This window comes from Dermacentor silvarum, chromosome 2 (genome assembly GCF_013339745.2).
Source record: "Dermacentor silvarum isolate Dsil-2018 chromosome 2, BIME_Dsil_1.4, whole genome shotgun sequence".
Taxonomy (NCBI): Eukaryota; Metazoa; Arthropoda; class Arachnida; order Ixodida; family Ixodidae; genus Dermacentor; species Dermacentor silvarum.
In genome coordinates this window covers 48336406-48359670 of record NC_051155.1, presented here as the reverse complement: position 1 = coordinate 48359670, position 23265 = coordinate 48336406, and the positions used below count along the sequence as shown (strand labels likewise).

Genomic DNA, 23265 nt, shown 5'->3' with positions numbered 1-23265 from the left:
TTTACTTTCTCAGTTGGTACTGAGAAAGTATCACCGTTCTTGTTGAAGATCCCGATTTGGTCGTTATAGGTCAGCTTGCCACTATTATTATGTATACCGTAAAACGCTCACGCCAGGATACAGGGAGAACAAAAAATATTCTTAGAAAAACCAATGAGTTGATTAGTACACATTCTTGTAACAATAACTCTTCGGTCGCTAATGTGAATGTCGACACCATCTCAGCGCGCAGTAACAATGGTGCTTAACGGCAAGGGAAATGTGCTTATTGTTGCGTGCTATGGTTCAACGTACGTCTGGCGCCTCCAAGCAGGTCATAACTCTCTTCAATATTTCTAATCGTTCCCGGACCACATTGTGCGTGAATTGGACTCTTTTGTCCGCGCTTAGTCACCGCAAGACTCACGTCGCGGTATTTAGCATAAACTTTCCTCGTTCATCGTTCAGAAACATTAATGTCCTCACTTGCTTTTATTTACAAAAAGAAAGCGGGAAACTGAACGAGATGTCATCTGCTAACGTCTTTATTTGCTACAGACTAGAAAGTTTGGAGTTGTAATTTATGTAATACAATGTGAATATGCGCTCTCTCCGAGAGAGAAAGGCGTACAAAAAGTCAATAAAGTAAAAAAAGAAAGAATCCTACATGAAACCGCGCGGCCGCTGTTCACCTTGTCGGCATCTGGCAAGGCGTCCCAGATCTACGCTGCATCCTCAAGGCCGACGCTTATAATTTCATTCGCATACTATAAGGGACAACTACAGTTCGTGCCAGGGAAAAGACTTATGCAAATGGAGACTCGTTTGAATGATTCTGGTTTAGCAAGACCGCGGTTGTTACGCAGACGATCGAGCCGCTGCGCAACCCAACGGAGAAGGTCACTTATGCATAATAGTTACTAACAGCTGAGTAAGCGTGTCTCGTTCTAGGCAGCCTGTGAATTTGCTGTCTCGGTTCAGACAAGACAATTTATTACTTGATCAATCTCAAGGCGTTTCGATTCCTTCAAAACGCCGTGTGGTGCAGTAATAATCTTTAGCTTTTTCAACGAGCACTACACTCTACTAAATGCATCTGAGACGTGCCCCTCGTTCTTTTGCATTGCTTTTATTGTCATCGTGCACCAGATATGATCGTATTGTATCCCACCTAATGTAAACAAGCCTTTTGTTGCTGAACAGGCTCCATTTCGCTTTTCTTTTTTCGAAACTGTGATCATACATTCTATATTCGATTCGACATTTGACGGTCGTTTTTCACGAATATTCGCATTTGACTAAATTGGAAACTTTCACTATTCGAACAAGCCCTATCAATGTCCACTGCGGCCATGAGCCAGGGAGCCCATTCCTGCCACCGCCTGACAAAACGTGCACATACGTTATGCGGACAAGTCAAAAGCACTCTGTAGCATGGCCCCATTATAGGAAAAGAAGTTTACTGTGCCGAACCGGCTAGCAGACCGTTATAAAATTTTGTTGATCCAAACCCGAAATCGCAGCGCCTTGAACCCGAACCCGAGCCGAACCGGTATTTTTTTCGGTTCGACACCCTGGCTTTTTCTACGTGCGCCCGATTGCTATTAGTGCATATATATATCGACACAGCTCAAAGGTCGCCGGTTTGACATGATTGCTGAAATGAAGCGCGAATCCCAGATTATGCCCAACTCGTACAATAAAAAAGAAGACTGCTAGGACATATTCGCAAAGTGGCAGGAACACAGCAAGCGCTGTACTGCTGCGCAAAGGGGCTATTTCGAAGGTGACCATATTTGACTGCACATAAATAAATTATTCTCCTGAAAACAAAACTGTTCAAAAAAAGCTTTTTTATACCACCTCGTATTCAAGCTCGTTTCTTAGGTGAGATGACTTCGTAAGTTACGCGAACTTATGTTTTATACTTTTAGTCTTATACATTATATTATAGGTAGGGCTCCGTGTTATCGGAGTTAATTTTCTGGCGGAAATTCGTAGTTCATCGGAGTTTAATTCTCGTAAATCCCCAATTCACCGAAATTCGGAGTTAAATTTTGCATTATTATCAATACTCCAAAATCTCAGATGAAATTATATCTCAACACAGAAACATCAGAACACACGAATCGCATTTTTGTTGTCTGGAAGGTTTGAACGTACAAACACATATACGCACAAACACAAATACTTGAATACAAAACACCTATGTTTGTGCGTATTACAACCTTAAAGCTTGTTGTAATAGACGCAATTATACTCTACAAGGTTGCTGTCACTGATGAAAGCACGCTCTTTTCGATTGACGACTCTCAGCTTTGAAAATTCCCTTTAAACGTTTGCGCTAAAAGACTCAGCGCGCAGCGAGAAAGCACTGGCCACTGGACAATGTGAAGTCTCCAAAGCGACAGGGGTTCAACAATGTTACTGATTAATTAGCTCTGATAGTTCGCAAAATCACTCATGAGTTGGCTTATGTCGTCAGTTTCAAGAAACACTAACTTAAAAATCGGTGCGTAGGTTTCGAACGCGCGGGGTAACTCATGCTTCACATTTAGATTCACAATTTGAATACTATACCAAAACGATTCACTGGTGCACTGGAGTGCATCGAAAAGGGTCCTCTCAACTGTCTGTCTCCACTTTTCAGGGACAGCAGCGTAGTATCCATGACAGTCGTTGAGCGGTCATACGTCTGTCGTTTCGTGCGCGACAAGCCCTTTGTTAAATGTGCAATGGGTGTGGTCTACGAGTGAGGTAAAGTTTATATCGGTAAAATTTTCTGATGTACCGATGACTGCTTAGAACATGCCCTTTCGATATAGAACGGAACAGGGCCATATTGGCCGTTAAAATCGGAGTTTATCTGATAAATTCGAATTGTCAAAACTTTTACCGGGGAGTGTTTATCGGATTTTTTCGAATTTATCCTAAAACACGGAGCCCTAAATATAGGTGGCCTTACTGCAAAGGGGCTAGAAGCTAATCTGAATCTAATTGTGAAATTTGTAGCGACGTTGAAACTAGTTTCACTCTCTCAGGAGTCGACAAACTAAGTAAAAATACGTGTAATTGGAAAAAAAATCACAGCATATCCACGGGGTGAATGATGATGAGTGGGGCGAAGCTCCGGGGGATCATTCGGGTAAACCACAGCTACGGACGAGAGATAAATAGAGCGCGCGTCGGGAACGAGAGAGAAAGAAAGCGCGCGTCGGGAACGAACGCCCTTGTGCAATGCAGCGCCCCTAGCTACGGACGAGAAAGAAAGAGAGCGCGCGTCGGGAACGAGAGAAAGAGAACGCGCGTCGGGAACGAACGCCCTTGTGCACCGCAGCTCACCTAGCTACGGACGAGAGAGAAAAACGCCGGAAGCGTTCTCCGGAAGCCGGAAGCTGGCTTCCGGAACTGGAAGCGGAACCGGAGGTGGAAGTCGGCTTCCGGTTATACTATACATATACATATATATGTATATATGCGTATACATACATATACGGACACACAACGCCATCTATTGAGCAATTCATAAACTAGAAGTGGCTACATACTACTACTACTACTACTACTACTACTACTACAGAGGAGGAGGAGGGAACGACCCACACCCTAAGGAGCATCGCCCCTAAAGATTCAGTCTTCACCTCTGTTCCCACCACGAAACCCCACTCTGACATATAAACGTTCGTTTCATAACGAAGAAAAAACACCGCATATCCACGGGGTGAATGATGATGAGTGGGCGAAGCTCCGGAGGGAATCATCGGTAAACCGTGAATCTTCCGTGTAATTCGCCCAGTCTCGCCGCACTAAATCGAACGATTGACTTCCACCAATGACAAGCGCCATATGTGACGTCATTCCTATTTTATAACAGCGCCCTTCATTATAATTGCACCATCTCCCGCTTAAGGGGACGCTAGCACAAACGCGTTAGAAACGTGCAGTACTCTCTAGTAAGGGGGAGAGGCCACAGCGTCTTACGCAGCCGTTTACACATGCCGGAACGTGCACCGCGTTTGCCGACGCCATCACAAGACCACTGAAAGAGTATAACCCCCGTATTCATAAACGCTCCTCGACTTGAACTTGACTTGCCACCGCCTTGGCATAGCCTCCTATATAGGAGGATATGGCCTTGGGCAGCGCGTTCGAAACGCGTTGAAGGCGGTGGCAAGTCAAGTTCAAGTCGAGGAGCGTTTATGAATACGGGGGTAAGGCGGAGAGGCCACAGCGTCTTACACCAGCTTCTTACACGGGCCGTAACGCGCTAGCACAAACGCGTTAGAAACGCGCAGTCTTTCGTTAATGTTGGGTATTTATTGTCATCGTGGTGCGTGTGTCCATGTGCGCTTCGTGGCGTAGTGGTTAGCGCCGCGCGTTCGGAAGCGAGGGGTCCTTGGTTCGATTCCGCGCTACGGACACAACTTTCCGAATTCTTTTCTAGGGGCGAAGCTCCTTATAGCGGCACCCCTTCCGTCCCCGTCGTCGTAGTAGTAGTGTGTAACCAGTCTGAGAAAATGAGAAAAAAAATTCCGAAGTTGTGTCCGTAGCGCGGAAACGAACCAGGGACCCCTCGCTTCCGAGCGCGTGGCGTTAGCCCACTACGCCACGAAGCGAACATGGACACACGCACCACGATAGCAATAAATACCCAACATTAACGAAAGGCCGCGTTTCTAGCGCGTTTCTAACGCGTTTGTGCTAGCGCGTTACGGCCCGTGTAAGAAGCTGATGTAAGACGCTGTGGCCTCTCCGCCTTACTATCAACGCGTTTCGAACGCGCTGCCCAAAGCGGTGGCAAGTCAAGTTCAAGTCGAGGAGCGTTTATGAATACGGGGGGTATACTCTCTCAGCAGTCATGTGATGGCGTCAACAAACGCGGTGCACGTTCCGGCATGTGTAAATGGCTGCGTAAGACGCTCTGGCCGCTCCCCCTTACTAGAGAGTACTGCACGTTTCTAACGCGTTTGTGCTAGCGTCCCCTTAAGCGGGAGATCCGATGATTCCCTCCGGAGCTTCGCCCACTCATCATCATTCACCCCGTGGATATGCTGTGATTTTTTTTCATAAAAGTAGACGTGGCTACCTACTACGACAACGACGACTACTACTACTACATACTACAGAGGAGGGACAGACCCACACCCTAAGGAGCTTCGCCCCTAAAAACAAAGCAAGAAGAAGAATAGAAAAGTTGCATTCACGTGGGTCGTTGTTGAAGGTATTTATGCAGTGTGTGGGGATGCGGGGCTCTCACGAGTCCCCTGATGTTGTTTTCCCCGCATAGCTCGCGTCGCGTGTGATCCGGCTTCTCCGCGTGGCTAAGCGCCGGCGGTGGTCGTGGTGGTTGCGGCGCATTGCCAGAGAAGGCGCCAGTGTCGCGATGCTAACGCCACCGAACGGCGGGGTGACTTGGGAGAAAAAGGTCGAAGGCGCTTCCTCTTTGGTTTGGGATCGGCGACCAACACGCACGAACGCTTCGCGCGTGCGCCGGCCCGCTTCGCGGGACCGTCTCGCGAGGCTAAGAGCAGGACACCGGTATGGACGAACACAGATCGTTCGAACGCGCCGCCGTTCGCGTGACAGTACACATGAACGACTAGGCGATGGTGTCACAGCATGGGGCGAACATATTCGCTTGCTATCGGGTCGCGGTGAGCCGGACTTCCTTGATTTATGGCGCGCCCATGTGAATGTTCTGTGCATAGTAATTCGGCTAGTGTGTATTAGTGTATGAAAGGTGCAATAAATGCCCTTTTGATTGTTTGCGCTACTGTGTTGTCGCTCCTTTGTCCCAAGAGCACGTGTGAGACCCCAGAAGTGAAACTGATTTAAGGTTTCAAATTGCAGCAGAGGTGCTGTGTTTGTCAATAAACGTGCAAAACCAGATATATTCGTTATCCTTCTTGATGTGTGTTCAGCATGAGCTAACAAGGAGAAAAGAAACACCGACCAGAAAGGGAACCCCACAGGAGCTCGAAGAAGTGCAAACTACCAATCGGTTTACTTTAAAATCACACCGCCTATTTTAATGTGAGGAAATCGATACATTTCGACGATTTGCTCGCAGACAAATATGCGTTGTGATCTGAAAATAAACCAGATGGTAGTTGACTCTTCTTCGTGTCCGTGTGTTCCACCCATCACTGTCAGCTACCATATAGTACCCGTTAATTTGTGGCGCATATAGCGCGAAAACAATCAATGTTCGCCAACTGTCACAATTCATCACTCTTCCAGACCTATTTTATGAGGAAACGAGTGTGAAGGAAATACCAAAGCAGCATGCTATGCGGTGTTTCGCTATTTCGCATGTGAGCACTGTATATTTTGCGAACTTTCGGCCTCTATTTTAGCCTATTGCTCAAACCTTATGACGCACATGACAGTAATTCTCAGATTTTAAGAGCCACTGCTGATCCCTTGAATCGACTACGGGTAATTCACGGACGCTGTTATGCATTTCTACTTTCCCTCGAAGTTAGTAAATTATTTTAGTTTGTGGCCATAAGATTTCACAGGAGAAATAAACATTTTACTTCAGCTCCAGGCGCTATGCTGTTGATGCCGCAACATTATACCGGTACCGCACTCTATTTTGGCTCGCTCTAGAAAGTTATTTTTCGACGTGCAGGCCACATCAGTATGAAAGAGAGAACGTAAATTTTTTCAAGCGCCAGTAGGGGAATTGATACAGATGTTCGCCATAAAAGTCTTCAATGAGACTGATAGTTCAACGGGAAAAATTGTTATGCATCCAGTTAGTATATTTTATCTCATGCATCAAGAGTTTCCTGATTGATAAAAAATCACTGTTTCATTGTGTATTGATCACGATGCATATTTTCTTTAGACCTGATAAAATACAGTCAAGTATTACTAATAATTTGGGCAACAGCATGGGCCTTTCCTTTTAAATGGGAAGAAAAGAACCGTTATATAGCGTCGCATGTCAAAATTTATTAACGGACTACGAACGAAAGTGTTCACTTCTGGTTGTAACGAATGTAGCGAAGTTCTCATTATGAAATACAGAATTCAGAGAGACTCAACTAGCGCTAGTAAGATGTGGGACTAGAATAAAATCACGCACCACAAAAATCACGCTGTAAACGACGCTATGTCTCAATTCTGGAATACGCAACAGCTAGCCGGACTTTCTTCTCAATGTGAACGTTCATTAGATTTGAGCACAATTGAGGTGTATAATGCAGAAAGAGACAAAATTTAATGGCATCTGCAAAGGTTAACCCAGCGATGGCTGTTAAAGATACCTACACAAATTCCTCGGTACCTCGCTCGACAGACGATGTTAGTGAATGATGCGTCTGAGAAGTTGTCGCAGCACGCTCCCTGGATTTTAATAACGGATCCATTGAAATCCGCGGAAAGCAGTTTCAGAAACGCCGTGCAAACTTCATAACATAGGCAATGTACACACAGATCTCTGTTGAAATATCATTCGGGAGACTTAAGAAAATGTAGACTTCACTCAGCCTGCATCCGAGTAAATGGCGAGCAATTGATGACACATTAAAATAACTGCATGAGAGCGATATCATTATATTATTACCTTTAGAAGAAGCGCGAAGTTTTCCTTATCCTGTGGTGTGCCGCCTCGTTTCTCGTAGCCTGGATACTTCCAGATAATTTCGAGTCCGTCAAACTTGTAGTCCAGCATCCACTGTAGAGCACTCCAGACGAATGCTGCCCGGCTCTCCGGCGTGCTGACCATTTTGGAGAAAACCTCACCGCCTACGTCCCACCCACCGACAGCAAGCATAGTTTTCAGGTACAGGTGCTGGTTCTTGAGGTCGGTGAAGTTCAGGTATCTCTCTGCAGTGGGCGTAATGCAACAGGACGTCGAGTATAGGCTCGGCAAGGAATGAAACAGGGGCGCTATAACGTAAAATGATACCAAATTGTTTTGATTCCAGTTGCTGCATTCAGAGTCCACGATTGGTCGAAACATTTTCGGACCACTCTCAACTTCGCTTGTCTGTCACGAGACGTCACAAAAACCGCGATAGCTCCCCATATGATATAACGTGTACACACTGATTATGCATAATTAAGCCGCACAAAAGAAAAATAATCATTCCTGATTCGACGCCTTTGCACCATTAGCTCTCTGCTATTGGTCCAATATTTTCTGGCTACGCCCACTTCGCCTGTCTGTCACGCGACCTCACAAAACCGCGAAAACTCACCACGTCAAAGTGGCGTGTCCGCGAAAAACGATGAATTAATATGCCGAACAAAACTGAAAAGTTTTCTGAATAGCCACAGACTGCCCCTTTCCAAAAGGAATAGAAGATGGCTGCCCGCCGATCACTCCGGCCCTCGCTACTCGCAGCTGCCGGTGAGCATTTATTTGCGCATGATAAACCTTTTGCGTGCAGTAAAACGTTATCGAGCCCTTTCGGCATGCATACGACATTGCTGAGCATCCGTTTGCTGAGCATACGACATTGCTGAGCATCTTCCTTGCTGAGCATCCGTTTTAGCAGCATTCTGATCCTTCCGTTGCACGCTGCCGCGATTTTCGACCAGCCACCGCAAGCTAAGTAAGGCGAAGCGGACCAATCGGAGAAGCCGGCACCACCCTCTTTATGCGGTTATCTATTTTCACTGTGCTGCCTCGGTCCCATCGAAACCCTCTCCACTAGAGCGTGCTCCTCGCCTCTTGTCAGCCAATTAGATAAGAAAAACCGCTGAGTGTAGACAACGTTATTGGTTTTGAAAGCTAACAAAGGTGACCTCCTATAAACGAGGAGAGTGTTTGATTGGGTTGTTCAGACAACGCTGCGGGTCACCGCCCGATGCTTGCGCCGGTGGTTACGTAAATTTGAAGTCAGGAGTTTGAAATCAAAACAGTTTGGAATCATTTTATGTTATAGCGCCCCAGGAGTGAAATTCAGCTGCAAAAAATGGTGCTCGGAGATCATATAATAACCAGTTCGAGACACCGTCATAGATAACGTGTTAAAATAGAATGCTGCCGTTATAAAAGAGTAAAAAAAATTGAACGAGTCAACAGGAATACCGGTGTTTCCTCTGCAGAAATCTCTGACGCAAGCTTTGCAGTAGAAACAGAGAGTGGAAATAATGGTAATATAAGATAAACCCTATTAAAAAGTTCCATATGACCCGTTGCCATATTTGTATACTGCCATACATGTGTATATCGGAACGTGCGGAATTTCATTCAGGATCTCATATGATCACATATTGTAAAGGGGTTTACTGAACAGTTCAGATGGTAGCGTCTGTTCGTAATCGAAAAGGCAGGTGTTGCACGAACGGCTCCCACTCGTGCTAAGCACTGGCGATCCGGCTGGCCTATACTGGTTGCACTGCAGGCATTGAACAGTCGATCTGGCTGGCCTTGTCCGTGTGCTCTTCTTCTTCATTACAATTACCCCCGGTGCAAAAGCGGAGCCATCCTGGCGACTTACGACGTGGAGACGAGCGGTTCATAGAATGGTTTCAGGCGGTGAACGTGGACAATATCCCGTCCATGGCGGCGCTTGTCGGATGTCGGTGTAAGCAGCTCTATGACATAGTTGACCGGAGAGGTGCGTTCAACGATGCGGTATGGTCCATCATACTTCGAGAGAAGTTTTGTCGAAAGTCCAGGCGTGGTATAAGGCACGGACAACAAGACAAGTGTGCCGGGAGCGAAGTTCGGATTCGTAGCGTCGCCATCGCGGTTGTCTTTTTGTCGTTGTTGGTCGTCGGAGGTGAAATGACGGGCTAATTGACGGCATTCCTCGGCGTATTGGGCAACGGCTGATACTGGAGCACACTCTGACGCGACTGGTGTATAAGGCAAAACCGTATCGATGGTATGGGAACGATCGCGACCGTAGAGGAGGAAGTACGGGGAAAATCCCGTAGTACTTTGGGCAGCCGTATTGTATGCGTACGTGACGAATGGGAGGATGATGTCCCAGTTTGTATGCTCCGATGAAACGTACATGGCGAGCATATCACCAAGGGTTCGATTGAAGCGCTCCGTAAGCCCGTTAGATTGAGGATGGTACGCCGTAGTGGTCCGGTGAACTATACGGCATTGAGCAAGCAGAGCTTCAACCACCTGCGACAAAAACACGCGGCCTCTATCGCTCAGCAGTTCCCGAGGCGGGCCATGACGAAGAATGAAACGATGGAGCAGAAAGGATGTAACGTCACTGGCGGTTGCTGCAGGTAGAGCGGCGGTTTCGGCATAGCGTGTAAGGTGATCAACTGCTACAATAATCCATCGTTTGCCAGCAGGTGTTAGCGGTAGCGGCCCGTACAGGTCAATTCCCACACGGTCGAAGGCACGAGCAGGGCACGGAAGCGGCTGTAATAAACCGTGAGCCGGATGAGGCGGAGATTTGCGGCGTTGGCATTGCGGGCACGAGCGGACAAAATTTTGGACAAAAGTAAACATTCCTCGCCAGTAGTAACGTTGCCGCAAGCGCTCATACGTCTTCAAAACGCCGGCGTGTGCACATTGTGGGTCATTATGGAAAGACGCGCACATGTCGGAACGCAAATTAGACCTGGGGATAACTAGGAGCCACTTGCGACCATCAGGCTGGTAGTTGCGTCGATACAAGAGGTTATCTCGGACAGCAAAATGGGCAGCCTGGCGACGCAGGGAGCGGGAGATGTGAGATGCTGGCGAGCCAGAAAGGAGATCCAAAAGAGAGGCCACCCAAGGATCCTTGAGCTGTTCTGATGCGAAGGTTTCGATGTCGACCGACGACACCGTCTCGAAGGTGGAGTGGGAGGCAGTGTCGGCTGGCAGCGGAGAGCGGGACAGAGCGTCAGCGTCAGTGTGCTTGCGGCCTGAGCGGTATATGACGTGTATGTCGTATTCTTGAATGCGAAGAGCCCAGCGGGCAAGGCGTCCAGACGGGTCTTTTAAAGAGGATAACCAACAAAGGGCGTGATGGTCAGTAACCACATTGAAAGGTCTGCCGTATAAATAAGGGCGAAACTTCCCGAGTGCCCAAACGATGGCCAGGCATTCTGTGACGCTGTAATTGCGTTCCGCTTTGGTCAGCGCACGACTGGCGTAAGCAACGACGTACTCGGAGTAGCCAGGCTTGCGCTGCGCAAGAACAGCACCAAGGCCAATACCACTGGCATCGGTATGCACTTCAGTTGGGGCGGTGGGGTCGTAGTGTCGCAGTATAGGCGGAGACGTCAGGAGACGGCGTAAGGTCACGAACGCGGTGTCGCATGCAGGAGACCAGGAGGATAGGTCGTTGGCGCCACTTAAGAGTTGTGTCAGAGGTGATATAATCGAGGCAAAATTGCGAACAAAACGTCGGAAGTAAGAACAGAGGCCGATGAAGGCGCGGAGTTCTTTGAGTGTCTTAGGTTGAGGAAACTCTGCCACAGCGCGAAGTTTTGATGGGTCGGGGCAAATGCCGTCTTGGGATACGACGTGACCTAGAATCATGAGCTTCCGCGCGGCGAACTGGCACTTTTTCAAGTTCAGTTGCAGGCCTGCGTTGGTCAAGGACATCAACACTTGCCGAAGGCGGAGAAGATGCGTGCTGAAATCAGGGGCGAATACAACGATGTCGTCGATGTAGCATAAACACGTGCTCCATTTTAGGCCGCGCAATATATTGTCCATCATTCGCTCAAACGTAGCAGGCGCATTGCATAGGCCAAATGGCATCACATTAAATTCGTATAAACCATCTGGAGTAATGAATGCGGTTTTAGGGCGATCAACTGCTGACATCGGGACCTGCCAGTAGCCCGAGCGTAAATCCAACGAAGAGAAGAATTCAGCGCCTTGCAAGCTGTCCAGAGCGTCGTCAATGCGCGGTAGAGGGTACACGTCTTTTCGCGTTATCTTATTAAGACGGCGATAATCGGCGCAGAACCGAATGGAACCATCTTTTTTTGTGACGAGAACCACCGGTGATGCCCACGCGCTATGGGAAGGTCGAATGACGCCGCGCTGAAGCATGTCGTCGACGTGCTCACTAATCACCTGACGCTCCTTGGCTGAGACGCGGTACGGGCGCTGCCGCAAAGGCGCGTTGGATCCAGGTGTCTTGCTCAACCGTACCGCTGAAAACCGCGGGATGGCGGAGCGGGAGAGCGCCAGAGCAGGCAACGGAGGGTGGCGGCGACACCGGCTGGGGAGAGTCAGGCATGACGGAAGGCAGAGTCCGAGACCGGAGTTCCAGGGTGTAAATGTTCTGGAAAACCCCGCACCTCCACCAATTGTAAAGGGGTGTACTGAACAGTTCAGATGGTAGCGGCTGTTCGTAATCGAAAAGGCAGGTGACGCAGAGCAGGAACAGCTGGTTGCACAAACGGCTCCCACTCGTGCTAAGCACTGGCGATCCGGCTGGCCTATACTGGTTGCACTGCAGGCATTGAACAGTCGATCTGGCTGGCCTTGTCCGTGTGCTCTTCTTCTTCATTACATATGATTAAGGATGCAGCACGTATGGGACATACGGGTTTATTTCAGTTGGAAAACAGCTAAATTGGCGATTCTTGTCCTTAGAGATTATCAGTGACACAAATTCTGGAACAATGCTTCCAACTCCAGACGTGTTCTTGGGATCAATAAACGAGGATTAATTGATCGGCACGCTACCTGCGAACAATAAAATGGAACAGCGCCGTCGCCAGTTTCCGACTAAAAAGTGTTCGATATTTGATATACGAAATCCAGCTTAATAGAAGTGCGGATTTGAAATAGTCTTCTTGGCTTTGTGCGGTGGTGCTCCGGCAAAGGACGTTTTACAGGTAGTTTTGCTGTCCATAGCAGGTACGACAATCATCAGGCCCACACACTCTTCAATTATCTGGCCCAGATTTTGAAACGCGGGGCAAGAGGGAAGCTTCGCCGGTGTTATGATTAAAGTAAGAATTGTTTGCGTTCAATTATATTTACTTCATATCATGCGTACCACTGAGTGCCCGATTCTGGCGATAACAGGTCGCATTTTCATGCACGCCAATAACAAAGGGCTGACAGAAAACAATATGAAAATAAATTGTTACAAAATGCGTCCCTTGGTTATGGCTTAACAACATGTACTCGTTTCAGGAAGATGGATTCATAAAGAATGCACAAGAAAAAAAGCGCAATAATGCAGCGTCCATCGTACCCAGCAGATGTAAATTTTAGCAGAAACTATATACGTAGCTGAATTTTTCGTCCGTAAGTACTCACACTGAAAGCCACTGAAGGGTGGAGTAAGGTCTTCCGGGGAGCTTCGCCTCTTTTTGAAGCCTAGCGTTGTGGGTTGCACGCACGGTTTGATTTCTCATCCCTCGTTCCAGCTGTACCAGACTCAACATTGCTCATCAATCTTAACGGTAACTAAGACTAACCAGCGAGTACTTCAATTGTCAAGGGTCGACTCTCATAATAGCACTTTTTGTACGCAGTTATCGATAGTTTTAGTTATCGATCTAGTTGGCCTATAGTTTTTCAATTTTTCAGCTTCTTCCTTATGGATATGTATAATTGTGATATTTTCCAACTCTCTTACACATGAAATATTCAGTCATTGCGTATAAAGGGTCGCATGCTTTTTAAGAGTTATATCCCCTCCATCTTTGATTAAATCAAGTGTTAATTCATATTGTCACCGTAATAACAGGACAAGCAACAGCCGGCAACACAGCAGAACAGCTCTGATCGAGCAGCACGTCTTCTTCGTTGTCTTTGTCTCTCCTCACCGAATCCTCCACGGCGCGCAAAATAAAGCGCTAGCGAGCTGGAACCGCACAACACGTAAATGCACTGAATGGACGTGTCATTATCCCCCCCCCCCTTCAAAAGCATCGGCTCGATGCTTTCGATGTAGGGACGGTAGGCGATCAGCGTGCGTAATATAGCTTCAGCCTAGCCACGTGGACGATGTCCGGTTGTGGTGTACGGCGTGAGCTTCGCGTGGTGCTCTCTGGAACAACCTTGTAATTGACGTCATTGAGGCGTTGAAGAACCCGGTAAGGCCCGAAATAACGATGGAGAAGTTTCTCCGACCTCCCGCGTTGGCGAACGGGACTCCACATCCATACTTTGTCTCCGGGGTGGTAGGTAGCTTCTCTGTGGCGGAGGTTGTACCTGTGAGCATCGTAGTGTTGCTGAGAGCGAATGCGAGGCGAGCTAGCTGACGAGTATCCTCGGCACACTGAGCATATTGGGCAGCATTCACTGTGGTAGATGCGAAGCCGTCGGGCAGAAACATTACGTCTAACATTGTGGTAACCTGGCGGCCGTGAAGCAAGCGGAAAAGAGTAAATCCGGTGGTTTCTTGAACGGCGGTGTTATAGGCGAAGGTTACGAAAGGAAGAACGCTGTCCCAGTTCTTGTAATCCACGTCGACATACATTGAAAGCATGTCAGCGATGATCTTGTTGAGCCGTTCGGTTAGGCCGTTCGTCTGTGGATTATAAGCAGTCGCCCGACGATGAACAGTGCCGCTGAGGGTCATCACTTCTTACAGGAGTTGGGCTGTGAAAGCGGTCCCTCGGTCGGTAATAACCACTGCTGGTGCACTATGGCGGAGGGCGATAGCATGAATGAAGAAGTTGGCGACGTCCTTAGCAGTAGCTGGTTGAAGTGGTCTTGTTTCGCGGTAACAAGTGAGATAATCTGTCGCAACTATTATCCATCTGTTGCCAGCCGAAGATTTAGGAGTTGGTCCAAGCAAGTCCATTCCGACTTGTTGAAAGGGTGCCCGAGGTGGTTCGACATCTTGTAACAAGCCAGCTGGTTTTATGGGTGGTGTCTTGCGCCGCTGGTAGTCTCGACAAGTCTTCACGTAGTGCTTGACGATACGAGACAGTTTAGGCCAGTAGTACTTGTGGCGGATACGTGTGAGAGTGCGCGTGAAACCCCAATGGCCAGAAGATGGTTCGTCGTGACAAGCATGCAGGATATCTTCTCGCATCGCAGATGGCACCACCAGAAGATAGGTTTGAGAGCTGGAGTCAAAGCTTTGCTTTTACAAGACGTAGTTGCGGAGAGAAAAAACTACGAAATTATGCGGCGGAATGCCCGTGGTGGCTGCGTAAGTTGGCTCTCAATGTAGTCGATGACAGGGCGAAGCTCCAGGTCACCACGCTGTTGCTGAGCCAAGTCAGATGCTGTGATGGCGCAGAGGAAACTGTCTTCGTCAGTTAGTTCAGGCGGAGTCGTTTCTACAGGAGCGCGAGAAAGACAGTCGGCATCTGTGTGCTTGTAGACAACTGTAACGTCTAACTCCCGAAGGCGAAGACTCCATCGAGCAAGGCGGCCTGATGGGTCTTTTAGACCGGCAAGCCAACACAACGAATGGTGGTCACTGACTACTTTGAAAGGTCTGCCGTACAAATATGGTCGCAACTTGGATATCGCCCACACGACAGCTAGACATTTTTTCTGTAGTCGAGTAGTTCGATTCGGCCGATGACAAGGTACGACTAGCGTAGGCGATCACACTTTCGATACCATCTTGCCGCTGCACAAGGACGGCGCCGAGACCGACATCGCTTACGTCTGTGTGTACTTCAGTGTCGGCATCTTTGTCGAAGTGACCTAGGATTGGAGGAGTCTGAAGTAGTTGTTGTAGGTCACAAAAAGTGCGATGTTGCTCGGGGTTCCAAACGAAAGCGACATTGTTCCTTGTGAGAAAATGCAATAGCTCAGCTATTTTCGAAAAGTTGGGTACGAAGCGACGGTAATACGCGCAAAGTCCTAAATAACGGCGAACCTCGCGTTTGTTCGTAGGCGTTGGGAAGGCAGCAACAGCTCACGTTTTTTCAGGATCCGGGCGAATTCCATCGCAGCTGATGACATGACCAAGGAATTTCAGCTCCTCGTAACCGAAGTGGCATTTTTCTGGCTTGAGTGACAGGCCAGCAGTTCGGAGCGCATCAAGCACTGCACGAAGATGCTGGAGATGCTGCTCGAAAGTCTCCAAAAAAACGACGACGTCATCCAAATAAACAAGAAATGTTTGGCACCTAAGACCGGACAAAACAGTGTCCATCATTCGTTGAAAAGTCGCACGAGCTGAGCACAGGCCAAAAGAAAGAACCTTGAATTCAAAGAGTCCGTCAGGAGTAATAAATGCGGTCTTTTCCCGGTCACGGTCATCAACCTCGATTTGCCAATAACCACTACGCAGATCCATGGATGACAAATATCTGGAGTGTCGAAGTCAGTCCAGCGAGTGGTCGATGCGAGGAAGCGGATAGACGTCTTTCTTTGTGACGTTGTTGAGATTGCGATAATCAACGCAGAAACGCAGTGTGCCGTCTTTCTTTTTAACTAGCACCACTGGTGACGCCTATGTACTTTTAGATGGCTGAATGATGTCGTCAGCAAGCATTTGTTTGACTTGTTCTCGAATGGCGTCTTGTTCTCTTCGAGACACACGGTAGGCATGCTGTCGGATGGGTCTTTCGGCGGGTTCGGTTATAATTCTGTGCTTCGCAACGGGTGTCTGCTTGATTCTTGACGTCGTGGCAAAGCAGTCGCTAAAGGAAAGCAAAAGAGAGCGAAGACTGTCTTGCTGTTCAGCCGATAGTTCGGAATTCACATCGAGTCGACTTGTACACTGCTTGTCGCGGTGTGGGACGGACGAAAGTTCTGCGAGTAATAGGCTGGTTCTCGTGTCGCCGATCTCTTCGAAGTAAGTGACAACAGAGTGCCTCGTGAAGTTCTGGTATTTGCGACTAAAGTTCCTAATTAGGATTTCAGCAGGCCGCGGGCGACGCATACTTGACGAGAGAAGAGGATGGACACATTGGTTTCAACAACTCCAAGGGCAATTCGGTCCACGTCGCTCAGTATGGTAACCAGTACACTGGAACGAGGTGGTACGGTCACAGAATCATCGGAGACACGCAACGCAATCTTGTGCGAATTGCATTGGTGCGTGCTTGCGTTACGTGAAAATGATACCAGCAGCTCTCGAAGATTTATAATGGCCCCATATTCTCTAAGAAAGTCCATTCCTAAGATGAGCTGCCTGGAGCATTCTCGCAGCACGATGAAACATCCGATGAAGGCAGAGCCGCAGATATGCACTCGGGCAGTGCGCCTCCCAACCGGCGTCACGAGGTGACCACTTGCAGTGCCGAGTTGCGGACAATTCCATGGTGTGGTCACCTTTCGGAGCGTAGCCACCAATTCACCACTCATAACGGAGTAGTCGGCGCCGGTATCCAAGAGGGCGGTGACCTGGTAATTGTCGACGGTTACGGTAATATTGGCGGAAAGTCCTGCGTCGTTATCAGAAAATGGCGTGGCAGATAAATCGTCGTCGGGAACGTGTCGTGTCGGAGGATATTTGTCACGACGATCTGCAGCGGCCCCACCCCCGGAGGTCGCTGTCCTCAGTTTTTCTGACGTGGGCGTGGACTTGTGGGACCTGTTGCGAACATCAGGGAACCTGGAGTAACGGCTAGGTGACATGATGCCCCAAGGAGATGGTGAACGTGATTGGTGTCTTTGTGCGGGAGAACACGACTGCTGATAGGCCAGGAACTGCTCTATCTCGCGTGGGCGCTCACCATTACTTGGTCGACGCGCGTTAGGGTGAAATCCCTGAAGGCCCATCCTCCGATAAGGGCACTGACGATACAGATGGTCCGCTTCGCCGCAGTGGTAGCAAAGTGGCCGATTATCCGAGGTGCGCCACACGTTTGATTTCCGCATGATATCTCGCAGGCCTAGGTCCTCATACGAGTTTACATTTGTAGCGGGAAATTGACGTGGTAGAGCTGAAACAGGGCAAGGCGAACGTCGTCTCGTAGATGGTTGAGGACTCCGTAAGGCTTCGGCATAAGTCATGACTGGGGCTTCTGCTCGCGTTCGCGCCAATGGTTGGGTCATGGTCCTGATTTCGTCACGAATGATGTCACCAAGCACAGTAACAGTCGGCTGACAAGTTTTGCGAACTTCCGCAAGCTCTTCGCGCACAACGGTTCGCACAAGCTCTCGGAGTACTGCTAAATAATCATGTCCGCAGGTGCAACATGAAACTGCGGCGACGGTGCTTTGGCAGTCGTACTGTTGGGAGCATTGCTGTAGCGCTCGTTACATTGTCGTTGCTTCTCTTATGAACTCAGCGACGGTAGCTGGAGGGTTGCGCATGAGTCCAGCGGAGAGTTGCTCTTTCAGCCCTCGCATTAAGAGACGAACTTTCTTTGTCTCGGCCATACCTGGATCAGCGCGTCGGAACAAGCGCGACACGTCCTCGACAAACATGGCCACGCTTTCATTTGGCTTCTAAAACCGACTCTGCAGAGCCTGTTCGGCCTTTTCTTTCCTTTCGGGTCTGCTGTATGTCTCGCAAAGCTGTCGTCGGAATTCTTGCCCGCTAGTGATGGAGCCCTCATGATTCTCAAACCACGTACGAGCGTAGTCTTCGAGGGCAAAGTACACGTAGCACAGTTTCTTAGAGTCATCGCGTTGATTGACTGCAGCGACTCGGTCGAAGTGTTCAAGCCAATCCTCCACGTCCTCGAACACATCGCCATGAAACGACTTCGGAACGCGCGCTGCGTAGACGACACTCGGACTAGACGGGGATTGGACTGTGTCGCTCTCTTGAGTCTGACTTGCCCTTGCCCCTGTGGTGGACATCCTTACTTGGCTCGATGGACCGTATTCAGGAGGTAGTCCTTGCAAGCGGCGGCTATGGCGAAGTGCCCGGTTTTCCTCTGGAATTGTGGGAATGGTGGTAGGGACTCGAAGCGTCGGGAGGTCAAATTAGTGCATAGGACGGTACCCAGCAACTCCACCAATTTGTCACCGTAATAACAGGACATGCAACAGCCGGCAACACAGTAGAACAGCTCCGATCGAGCAGCACGTCTTCTTCGTTGTCTTTGTCTCTGCTCATCGAATCCTCCGCGGCGCGCAAAATAAAGCGAACGGGAACCGCACAACACACGTAAATGCACTGAATTGACGAGTCAATATTCTCCTGTCATCTTTCCCCGGGGCATGCAATGCAACGCCTCTATAACCTCATCGCTGTAGTTACACATAAATTTCCTGTATCCTCTTCGTCGCTACTTGCCAAAAAGGGTCCGTGACTGCGTTTGGTACTGCACAGTTTAGTACAGAAGTCCTCTGCTGCTTTTAATACATGATCGAAATTGCTGATGACATTGCCCTGCTCACCTTTTACTGCAGTATTCCACTGCTTCTTTGCAACCTTTGCCAGGCGTCAAGTAATACGTTTTGCGGCAATTTCTCTGTCACTCTTTCGCCATTGTAAACTGATGAATGTGACATGGTATTTAGCGCAACACTAAAGAAAGCTATAATTATCTTTACACCACTCCACTATGTTGAATAGTTATGAATGACAAATGCTTTAGAATGGCTAACGACCGAGTCAAAATGTTTGCACTTGATAGCTTCCGAATGTATACCGCTTGTTTACTGGAATGCAGGACGTCGACAGCATCGATATGGAAGAGTAACTCACGGCTGTCTTCCTGGTATTCAGGAATCAGGCTCTTCAACTCGAAGGTCTTTTCGTCGATGCCGGCAAACGCCAGCACTACGAAGGTGCACATATCAAGCGGTACGTCTTCCACCTGGTAGTTCATTGGGCTAGGACGCCGGCTTGCCCAGCCATAGTAGTAGCAAACCACGGGCACCTCGAACTTGTTGCGAGGGATCGTGATACCCAGAACCGCATCGCTGCCTGTCGCAATATATGAACAAGAAGAAAATATATTTTGGTTAGTGTTTATTTTTTCTTGACACTTGCTAAAAGCTCCAATAATTAAATAATTCAATATTCAGAGCAGTGTAATGTCCTTGATGTGAACGTGTCCAATGTAATGTGTACAAGCTGTCTAGACTCTGTACTGCATACAAACGCGAATCCTGGCAATCCGGAGAGCTCCCAGATTGGCTGTTCATGGAGCTCTACTGCTGCGGTGGTTAACATTTAGAACAACTAGGGAACCAAAGTACTAATCTGGTAGCTAACCAGGCAGTGAGTTGTCATAGGAATGTCTAATCCGTAAATTACTGTTTAGTTGAAGAGTCATTTCTCTGGTTCTTCTACAGGATAGTTCGTTGTATATAAAAAGGAACTAATATTCTTGGCGTTCTTAATAATCTAGCAGCGGAATTCCCAAAACATTTCGCTCGTAAGAGCCATTTGGCTTTGGTAGACCGCCGTCGTTAATAATACTTTAAGCGGAAACAAGTGCACAGCGTTTGTGTGCTGCTACTGAGCCCTGCTCAACTCGTTTCAGTATCTGTCTGCGGGACCTCTTTCTGCATGTTACGAAACTGAAATTCTTTGATATATATATATATATATATATATATATATATATATATATATATACCAGAAAAAAGCGATTCTGGGTCCGGGTAAATATTCACAGTGAAGTAGACGCGCGTATGCCGCGGTTTATTGACGTTTTGGCCGGGGTCCGGCCTTCATCAGAATACAATACATGGCGTCAGTACAGTTTATATACATGTGCATATCAACCTAATGAAGATATGTTTGCCCGAGAAACGATAAAAATGGGCGAACAAAATGCATGTCAATCGTTCAAAGGACAGCTGATACGTGTATACACAGATGGCGTTTGCAAACACATCATCTAAAAATACAAAGCATAAAAATGCACAGAAATGAAGTGCAAAAACCAATCGTCAGGTGACAACAAAACACGTCGCCCTATATGGGCTATGTTATCAAGCAAACAGACAAAAAAAAGGATTAGTGACGTACTAGTAGAGAGGAGAAACAAGTGACGGGCTACGATGACAGGCAACTCAATTTTCCTACACTTTCATTCAAACCACACGCGACGGTATCAAACATAGATAAGGAAGGATTCACGGGCTTCTCTATCATAATTTGAACGAAATCCAGATTCAAGCAACGTGACTTTCAGTTTATCGAATGAGTGGTCAGGGAGGTGCACGTGTTTTCAGATGGGCAGGTTGGGCAACGTGTTAGCGTGGGATTTATGATTGTTAAAGCGCAATCTAAAAGGCCCTTCTGTTCGTCCGACGTACCGTTTTTTGCACACCGTACATTCAAGCATATATATTACGTTTTTAGTGTCACAGTCGAAATCGCCTTTGATTCTTAAACGAAAAAAATGAACCGTACTAGTCACCTGTTGCGATGTTCACATGTCGGGGCATACTTTACATCGCGGTTTTCGACAAGGATGGCATCCAATGGCATCAGGGCAGTCAGTCTTAGATGATGATTATAGTATATCTCGAATATTTCTAGCTTTACGATATACTGCTTTAGGTGGTTCAGCGAAGATGTTTTTGAGGCGTTCACATTGCATTAAAATATTGTGGTGTTTCTTCAGAAGTGTGGTGCATCCAAATCATTAGGATTTTTGCGTCGAAACATGCGCAGTGCACCCTCCCCATTGAGAAAACTTGCGTATCTAACTTTCGTGTGACCGCAGCTTGAATATGCGTCTCCCATTTGGTCACCACATCAGAAATACCTTATCGAAGCATTAGAAATCATTCAGAATAGGGCAAGCCGTTTCATTGCTCGCAACTATAGTGCCCTGTCTAGTATCACGCAAATCAAAAGTAAACTATCATTACCAACGTTAAGTACCCGCCGCAATATTGCATTGCTGTCATTGTTCCATAAGGTCATTCACTCTGACGAATTATCACTACCCTGTTTGAATCATCATGTCTATACATCGCGAAGATTGCACAACGCGCTCAGTTACGCCCGCCTATATGGTGCGACGCAATCATTTAATTCTTCTCCACTACCTCGCGCTATCCGTCTCTGGAACAGCTTACCAGACAACATTGCTTCACTTAGAGACCATGACGCTTTTTGTGTTCAGTTGAACAAACATTTTTCCACGCACTGCGCTTAGTATTCTTAACGGCTCATAATATCCTTAATTTAGCTATTGCAAGGGTACTTTTCAAACTGATGGCGTCTGTCTTTTCATACCACTGTCGCACATTTTTTTTGTTTTTGACTACAAAATGTATAATGACGCAATTGTATGGTGACTGTGTTATATTGTGTATTGTGACTGTAATTCGTATTATATTACTCCTGCACGAATAGTTTGCACGTAGTTATCTGTTAATATTCTACTGCCCTGTAATTTGTGCTCTGTGAAAATCTTCATATAAAATGTATTGAATTGCACTGTATGCCCCCCCTCACCCTATGCCTCTTACGGGGCCTGTGAGGTATTATCAAATAAATAAATAAATAAATAAATAAACCGCTTCATACGCGCGTCTACTTCACTGTATGTATGTATGTATGTATGTATGTATGTATGTATGTATGTATGTATGTATGTATGTATGTATGTATGTATGTATATATATATATATATATATATATATATATATATCAACACTTTAAGTTTCATCCAAGGTACCAAGTGGTCAAAGCAGAAAAAAGACAAAAACACTCCTTCGACAATTAATAGTGCTCCTTTTTGTGAAGTGGAAGAACAGTCATACCTTTGCTCACTGCAGTTGCTGGTTGCATAAAAACAGCTGCCAAGCATATCATCAATGGTACAGTGAACCACATGTTGTTCTCCGTTCTCCTCCAAGTCACGAGTCTCGCGTCGGCCATCGTGCGCAGGGTTGGGGGTGTCGGCTTGTCTAGAGCGGCGACTTCTTTTAGTGAGCGACTTCGCCAAACTGTCACAGCATTAGATCCAATTGAATCTAGTCGCACAAGGAAAGTCGTGGCTTATCTCAAGGAATTAAAGTTTAATGGCCAATGAGCACGACACGGCATCCGGTTCAAGGCACAACGTGGGGTCTTGGGTGGGGCCCCACGTCTGTGAACGCCACGAAATTCATGCTGGTTAGCACGGTCGACGTTCTCTCTCTTGGCGTCCGCTTTAAACGTCTCAGCGGCAGTGGTATCCTAACTCTCACAGCAGGAAGCCCGTTAAACCTTGAACTGACGCTGTAGTGGCACCTGGCATGGACAACCGGCTTTTGCATCTGCGTTTGCTCAGAACTCCTCTCGGTGTGTTTACGGGTTGGCCGTTTTCTTCTCCCCTCCCTTCAGCCTTGCCGCGTGATTGCGAGCGCCCTTCGCGTGCTTTAGGTCTGATGACGTGGTTCTCTGGTTTTTCTCTGGCTTTCGCTTCGGAGTTTTATTAATGTCCGCGTTAGCTCGAAGGTCGAGTGCGCAATCCGACGGCGCGCAATTTTGTTGTTGATCGGGCCTGTGCACGTATACACCCCTCGCACGGTCGTTCTTCCTCTCTTGGCTGGATTTAGTCTCGTGTAGG

General features: G+C 47.7%; 1 protein-coding gene across 1 annotated transcript in view; it reads right to left on the bottom strand.

Moving 5' to 3' along the window:
• LOC119441451 (endochitinase) overlaps positions 1-22985 on the bottom strand; it is a 59138-nt gene extending 36153 nt beyond the window's left edge. The window contains exons 1-3 of the mRNA XM_037706068.2: positions 22475-22985; positions 19449-19670; positions 7553-7815 (exon numbers count right to left, since the gene is read on the bottom strand). Coding sequence (XP_037561996.1) covers positions 7553-7815; positions 19449-19670; positions 22475-22592 — 603 coding nt within the window. The 5' untranslated portion in view covers positions 22593-22985. The remainder of the gene's footprint in view (positions 1-7552; positions 7816-19448; positions 19671-22474) is intronic.
• Between the last annotated feature and the right edge of the window lie 280 nt (positions 22986-23265).